Consider the following 7,719-nt stretch of genomic DNA (forward strand, 5'->3'; position numbering starts at 1 on the left):
TATATATATATATATTATATATATATATATATGCATATAGATATATATATATATATATATATATATATATATATATGCATATATATATAAATATATATATTGATATATGAAACCCTTTCCATGTCATCTACTTCATAACTACTCTATCAAAGCACCCACCCCCTACATACTATAACAATCAAACCCTTCCCATATCTTTCATCATGACTACCATGTAAAAGCAGCCATTTGTCACATACGTGATTCGTACGCCAGTGAGTATCGACATTTCTCTATGTCCACACCCACCGGGGGTAGGCTACTGGCAGCGTCAACAGCCACCTCTCCTCTTTCCAGTGTGTGTAGCAGTGTCTGTAGCTCAGGCACGTCTGTGTATACGTCTGCCACCTGCGCGTATGTATATGCGGCTGGTGTGAGGCGGGCTGCATGCAGGTGATTGTGCTTCAAATGCGCGCGAATGGGAGACATACCGATGAGGTGCCACAGATAATCATTACGTGCAAGTACGACGAATTACGAAATCCACCCCTAAAAAGGGTGACTAAGCATAATAACTTACACAGAGGCAAGTGCTAATACATATTACGAATATGTTAGTAAGCATATACACAGCGGTGGATCGTACTTCGACTGTTTACGTTGGTGATTCTTTTTAGCGCAATAGGAAGTGCGAAAGTGTGCCATCAGACGAATGAAGGACCGCAAACAATGTCAGGTGCATATGCTTCACATAAACACACAATAACACACAATGTTATGTTCTTATTCTTCACATAAACACACAATAACACACAATCTCATGCAGATGCGTTACATCACACACACACATCCACCCACACACCTACACACACACCCACACAAATACACACACACTCACACACACACACACACACACACACACACATATATATATATATATACATACATATATATATACATACATGCATATATATATATATATATATATATATGTACATCCACACACAGACACACAGTCACACCCACACAAAAAAATATACATACGTACACATCCACACACAGACACACACATTGGCCATGTGTTACGTACTTCTGTGATGAGTGCTGTGTGCGGTCGGAGTGTCTCTGTGCCGACGACAGTGGAGAAGGCGATGTAGCTGTGCAGCACCTGCGCCACAGTGCGCAGCAGATGACTCATCTGTGGGTTGTAGCGACCAGTCTGTCGCAGGGCAGGTGCATGCACCCGAGTGAGCAGGAGAGGTGCAAGGGCAGGTCCATTTGAACACAATGCGTGAGAGTATGTTCAGCTGTGGGATGGGGTGGTTGTGACGTGGTATACCTACTACATGTGAGAGTACTCTTTGGCTAAATAAGGGAGTGTGAATATGTATTTAGTGATACAAAAGCGGACATAACATCGGATACTAAGCGAACGCAGTGGTCGTCCTCAGAAAACGGACACGTGCAGCAAACGACCGATGTCATGGGGACTAGGGTTTAGCGAAAGCAAACCCCCCGCCCCAACCCTAAACCCTAAAACCAATGCCCAAAACCAATGTTGAGAACGATAGAAATGTTGAGAACGATAGAAAACACGCACAAACGCATTAACCTCACAAGTGCAGCAAAACACTGTGCGTGACCGATCAGGCGAATACAGAGACCACCCCCACAGTAGTACACACACACACACAAGGGATGAAAGGCTTTAACACTAAACCCTAAACCCTACCGCGTAAACATACCGAGCACATGGTGAAGATATCAACACACATGTCAATGATCACGGCAAAGGACCAGTCCTCCGCGACACCTGAGTCATGGCTATCAGGCGACGCCATGGGACACACACCGTCCTCCTGTCATGGGTGTAGCACGGCGGAGATGAGTACGAGGGGAGTCAGAAGGATGGACGAACTAAACCCTAACACGCTAAACCCTGATCTTAAAATACGAATTATTCTTCCCCTGTTTCATAACAATTAGACTGGCCCTTATTTTCACCTGATTCTAACATGTGTCATCACATGAACTAAAGATGAAGTAGCATAAGCACAAGCAAGTGCAGTTAGGCACAGCATGCGCGTGCACCACCACACAATCCACACACAAGACACGTGACACGTGACATGTGACATGTGACATGTGACACGTGAGTACACAGACATACTGTCGACGAGCGAGTGCCGTATGTGAAGATATCTGGAGCCAACATGAGGACCATCTGCAGAAAGTAGGCGTAGAGCTTATCGTAGCCACGCGTCACCAGACTGTCTATGGCCATGTTAGACCGCACCTGAGCAAAGCAAAACGCAGGCAAGCACGCACGCGCATGGACAGGGTCCCCCGTTTAGGCAACAGCACGGGAGAAGGGACAAAACGCTAACCGCTAACCGCTAACCGCTAACCGCTAACCGCTAACCGCTAACCGCTAACCGCTAACCGCTAACCGCTAAACGCTAAACGCTAAACGCTAAACGCTAACGCTAAACGCTAATACGCTAAACGCTAAACGCTAAACGCTAAACGCTAAACGCTAAACGCTAAACGCTAAACGCTAAACGCTAAACGCTAAACGCTAAACGCTAAACGCTAAACGCTAAACGCTAAACGCTAAACGCTAAACGCTAAACGCTAAACGCTATACGCTATACGCTAAACGCTAAACGCTATACGCTAAACGCTAAACGCTATACGCTATACGCTATACGCTATACGCTAAACGCTAAACGCTAAACGTCTACAGCGGGCGTGTCACATTGAGCGTGTCACATCAAATGCGTTATTATAGAACTGATTGCCCCCCCAAACTCAAATTCAAGTGGTTTAGGAGTTAAGGAGTTTAGTGGTATTTTTTTAGGGGTTTAGGAGTTCAGGGGTTTTGAATAGGGATTTAGGGTTTCAAAATACGAGAATGGCAATACGAAAGGGTCGGCAATGGAGTACAAAACATGACAGGAACAAGTAACACACAGGCATGCATGCAAACAACCGGTACAACACAAAAGTATGACAGAATGAAAAAACACACAGTACTTTCATGACAGATCACAGTACATATTACACCCACTCACAGCCTGCTGCCTACCTTGTATGCGGCTGTTATGCCTGCCACATGTCTTATGACTACCTCTGGGTACTTTCATGACAGATCACAGTACATATACACCCACTTACAGCTTGCTGCCTACCTTGTATGCAGCTGTTATGCCTGCCACATGTCTTATGACTACCTCTGGGTACTGCAGTGCCAGACTGCGCATCTGATGGAATAGCCTCGTGCCCACAGAACGCTGCCGTAGTGGAAGGGGGTAGAAAAAGCATGTGAGTATATTTGTGAATGTGCATGTATACATGTGTGTATCTGTGAAGGTGTTCGTGTACATGTGAGTGTATCTGTGAAGGTGTATGTATACATGTGAGTATATCTGTGAAGGTATATGTATACATGTAAGTATTGTGTACCTGTGAGTGTATCTATGTTTGTGTATGTGAACATATGAGTGTATCTGTGAATGTGCCCGTGTACATGTGCGTGTGCATGTGCGCATACGTGTGCGTATGTGGGTGATTGTGTTTGTGTTGTTTTAGTATCGTGGGTTACGTCTAAGGGTACAGTCCCATCGTCTCGGATGTCCAACTGCACGTGGTCTTCTCTGTTTTATAGTTTAAAGCTTTTAGGATTTTTGGAGTTTAAAGTTGTTGGGCTTTAGGGTTTTAGGGTTTTTGGGATTGTGTCGACGGCCCAGAAGACCACGTACACTGCGCCAACTGAGCTCAGCCCTCTCGCCTGTTCACACAAACGGCACTCAAGACAACACACAACACACACCAAGAGAGACTCAGATGAAGTAGGTGGTAGTAAAACATCACATGCACTCTGTTAAGAATGAGAGAGACTCCGATGAAGGAGATGATAGGGCTTAGGGTTTGCACTCTGTTAAGCCTGAGCACGCACCTGATGTTCGGTCCTGTCGCGTCGCTGCTGTGGCGTGGCCATTTGGTCTGGGCTTTCGACCATTTGAATGAGACCTTTGATCAACCGATGCACCGTCGGATCAAGTGAACTGATGTGGTGCTGTGACGCTGTGGGTACACAGGAGTGGAGGGATTGAGCGGGTGAACGATTGGCAGCAGACACACGTACATATGAGGGGATGTGTAACGCAACTACAAGCACTACATGTGCATACGTTTCACACAACATACACCACACAATACACACCACTCAACATAAAACTCACAGCACACAGCACACAGCACACAACACACAACACACAATACACACCACTCAACATAAAACTCACAGCACACAACACACAACACACATCACTCAACATAAAACTCACAACACACAGCACACAACAGACCGAGGTCGTAAGCATCTGTACTGGTGCGTGTCATTGCGCGCGGGAAGTCTGCGTCAGCCATGCACAGTGCACTCAGCAGCTGTTCGCACGCGGTTTTCAGCGTGGGGCGTCTGTGTGTCGTTGGCGCTGGCGCTGATTGGGGCGTGGCAGTGGACACAGCCGTTCCCAACAGATACTCACACACACACACAGCGTTGAGTGGCTGGTCGCGCACCACATGAGTCAACAGGCTGAGCCGCGACAATGCAGACAGGGGAAGGCTCTGCGGGGTAAAGGTAGGTAGGTATTAGAGGGGTAGGCATATGGTGGGTATGCAGAGGAATGTGGGAAGGGGTGTGGGTGTGTGCGCGCAGGTGGCGGGTCAGACAACGCTGAGGCTGTGTGGTGATGAGTGCGCACACTCTTGCTGTGCGTGTGTTTGGCTCTTGGGTCATAGGAGTTTAGGGTTTTGAAGCGCCGTGAACACGTATGCGGCAAAGGAAAGGAGGCGATAGCTCTATACAGTAGCACACGCAGATAAAGAACACACTCACACATCACTGCATATGCACACACATCACTGCATATGCACACATACATAGCACAACTACACACAACACAAACCTCTCTGCCGTCCGTGCTATCCGCCCTGTACTGCTCGTCGTGCGTGTTTGTGTGTGTGTTTGTGTGTGTGTTTGTGTCTGTGTCTGTGTCTGTGTTTGTATGCGTGCGTGTGGGGTGCGTGTGCTGTGTCATCTCCTGCACTACCAGTTGTACTATGGCGTGTGCCTGGTTTGGTGTGAAGGCGTGGTTGTGGGTGCGGTCGTTGTAATGACCTCTCTGCGGTCCGATTGCCTGCGCGTGTGCTGAGGGATGGCCCACACACGCCTCAACAAAGTCCAATGGCGCTGACACGTTGTACTCACTCGTGGACGTGGCATGTGATGTGTGGGCTCCTGAGGGAGTCTCTGTGGGTGGATGTGTGGCCGTTGCCATAGTAACGGGCGGTTGGGCGTGCATGCGTTGTGTGGCTTTGTGCAGTGTGGTGTCCATGAGCTGGCGTAGTTGGTGCAGCGGCAGTCGTTGCAGCAGCAGTGATGCCAAGTATCTGTGTGACAGCATAGATGCACAGGCTGAGTTGTATTGAGTTTCGTGTGTGTGTGCGTGTGTGTGCTCAGGCGACTGTACAGCCACACCATCGGCGGCCGCCGAAGAGGTTGTGCCTGATAGAGACTCCAACGCGCGTTGCACTTGTTCCACATCCGGATCCAATCGACCAATCAGATCCAGCACAAGCCCCGTTGCTATGGCAACCGCGCCTCGGCCGTGCGCCGTTTGAGGTGCTCCGGCAGAGACATCACGGGACGTGGTGATGATATGCAGCACACGTGTCAACACTTGGAGTAGTGAGCCAAACTGCAAAGGATGGCATGTGCATAACATCAGGAGCAGAAATGCAATCTAGCTACACAGACTGCTAAGTATGTAATTTACCTACTTAGTCTGCAAAGTGTATCACACAAATGCAACCTACTTACACAGACTGTAAAGAATGTAATTTACCTACTTAGTCTGTAAAGTGTATTACACAAATGCAATCTACCTACACAGCCTGAAAAACCTAAACTCTAAAACATGGATGAGAAGGCGGCATGTGATGCAAAGCAAAGTGGCTGTGAAACATGCACGTACATCAGCAGAGATAAAAAGACAAATGTGCTCAGTGCAACCCTAAAACCCTTAAAGCTACAAAACCGCCGACCTGCGGGAGACGGGTGCACCAATTGATAGCTTGCCCATCCACACGCAGACTCTATCTCGTTTGGAATTTAGGGTTTAGGGTATTGGATCTCGTTCGCATATGAATGGGCACCTGGGAGTGGGGTGCTTGTCATTGAACTAAAACTCTAAAACTCTAAAACCCTACCCATTCACCAACACATATGCGATTGCTGAAGGGTGTGGTGTCGCCCACATGAACGTGCGTTCCATCACTATCGAAAGTCAAAACACGCCCATTCACAGCAACACCCTCGCGCGCGTCGTGGGGTACTCTAGGGTTCAGGGATTGCGGGGTCGTACCTGTGCATTGGCTGATGTGCTTGAGAGTGTCATTTCGGTGTCGTTGGTGTCGTGTACCTGCGCGTCTTTGTCGCACGAATCCGCCGTGAACAGATGAACCAAAATCTCTTCGAAGTAGACACTGGCGTAGGCAGCCACCGTTGTCATGGCAATGCACAGGGTGTCCAAGGCCTTCGAGTGCTCTGATGGGGTCGTTGAAGGCAACTGCAGCGCTGCGTGTGATCTATAAATAGTTTTACAACGTATGGGTAAGTACAACTGTGTGATCTATTTATAGTTTTCTAGTATGTGCGTAGGTATAGCTATGTGATCTATTTATAGACTTATATAGTGTGCCATTGCAGCGACTGCGCGTAAGTACAACTGACAGTGAAGGCAAAGCTGAGCCAACGATAGATCAAACAAATCCATTCATGTGAGAGTTAATGAAGCACCGCTTTAGTGCACACACCCACTGTATTAAACATACACACCTGAGACAACACATACCAATCTCACCTGAACACTACTACTTAACCAAACAGCACACACACTCTCTCTTTCGTTATGAACACACACGCACAGCCACTGACCTTAAGCTTTGCGTCCATGTGGCTACCACTGACACCACTCGGTCACTATCCACAGCCGTTGCCGTGGTGTCGTCTGCTGCGCATGTGCTGATGTGTTGCGAGTGCCAAATGCCACAAAGTATCTCCATGCACTGCTCGGCTGCCAGGTCTGTTCTGATTGGTTGGTTGCCGGTGTCTATAAATAGAATGGTGGTGAGGTATGTAAGTACTGACCGATTAAAATGTACACAAAACGCACACACTACATACACATACTAAGAAATATATACCACAATACACAGCTGTATCAAGCAGACTCCTGTTGGTAGATATCTAATCTTACCATATTTAGCAGGTTCCGAACTGGATGCATCGGTCAGTGTATCATCTTGATCACTCAGTGACTCATCCATATCTGGCTCCCATAACATAGCCGTTGCATCTGGTAGCCCAGGGGAGCAGCGGGTGTTACCGGTTTGCGTCCCGGTTTGTGATCTATTTATAGATTTATTCGTAGCGGTTTGGGATGCATGGATACGCTTGCAGAGGTCTAAAAAGACTTGGCCTGTGAGTGTGGGAGAGTATGCATGTGTGAGCAGAGGCAATCGAACAGAGTGACATGACAGACACACACAGACACAGACACAGACACAGACACAGACACAGACACAGACACAGACACAGACACAGACACAAACACAGACACAGACACAGACACAGACACAAACACAGATACAGACACAGACACAGACACAGAC

At 47.7% G+C, this 7,719-nt stretch overlaps 1 protein-coding gene across 1 annotated transcript in view; it reads right to left on the reverse strand.

Annotated features, from left to right (window-relative positions):
• SARC_10430 (hypothetical protein) overlaps positions 1-7,529 on the reverse strand; it is a 9,720-nt gene extending 2,191 nt beyond the window's left edge. Inside the window, exons 1-11 of the mRNA XM_014295527.1 lie at positions 7,305-7,529; positions 6,983-7,157; positions 6,411-6,633; positions 4,953-5,744; positions 4,350-4,611; positions 3,938-4,065; positions 3,171-3,272; positions 2,150-2,275; positions 1,725-1,838; positions 1,070-1,198; positions 240-387 (exon numbers count right to left, since the gene is read on the reverse strand). Coding sequence (XP_014151002.1) covers positions 240-387; positions 1,070-1,198; positions 1,725-1,838; positions 2,150-2,275; positions 3,171-3,272; positions 3,938-4,065; positions 4,350-4,611; positions 4,953-5,744; positions 6,411-6,633; positions 6,983-7,157; positions 7,305-7,392 — 2,287 coding nt within the window. The 5' untranslated portion in view covers positions 7,393-7,529. The remainder of the gene's footprint in view (positions 1-239; positions 388-1,069; positions 1,199-1,724; positions 1,839-2,149; positions 2,276-3,170; positions 3,273-3,937; positions 4,066-4,349; positions 4,612-4,952; positions 5,745-6,410; positions 6,634-6,982; positions 7,158-7,304) is intronic.
• Between the last annotated feature and the right edge of the window lie 190 nt (positions 7,530-7,719).

This window comes from Sphaeroforma arctica (genome assembly GCF_001186125.1).
Source record: "Sphaeroforma arctica JP610 unplaced genomic scaffold supercont1.1246, whole genome shotgun sequence".
Classification (NCBI taxonomy): Eukaryota; class Ichthyosporea; order Ichthyophonida; genus Sphaeroforma; species Sphaeroforma arctica.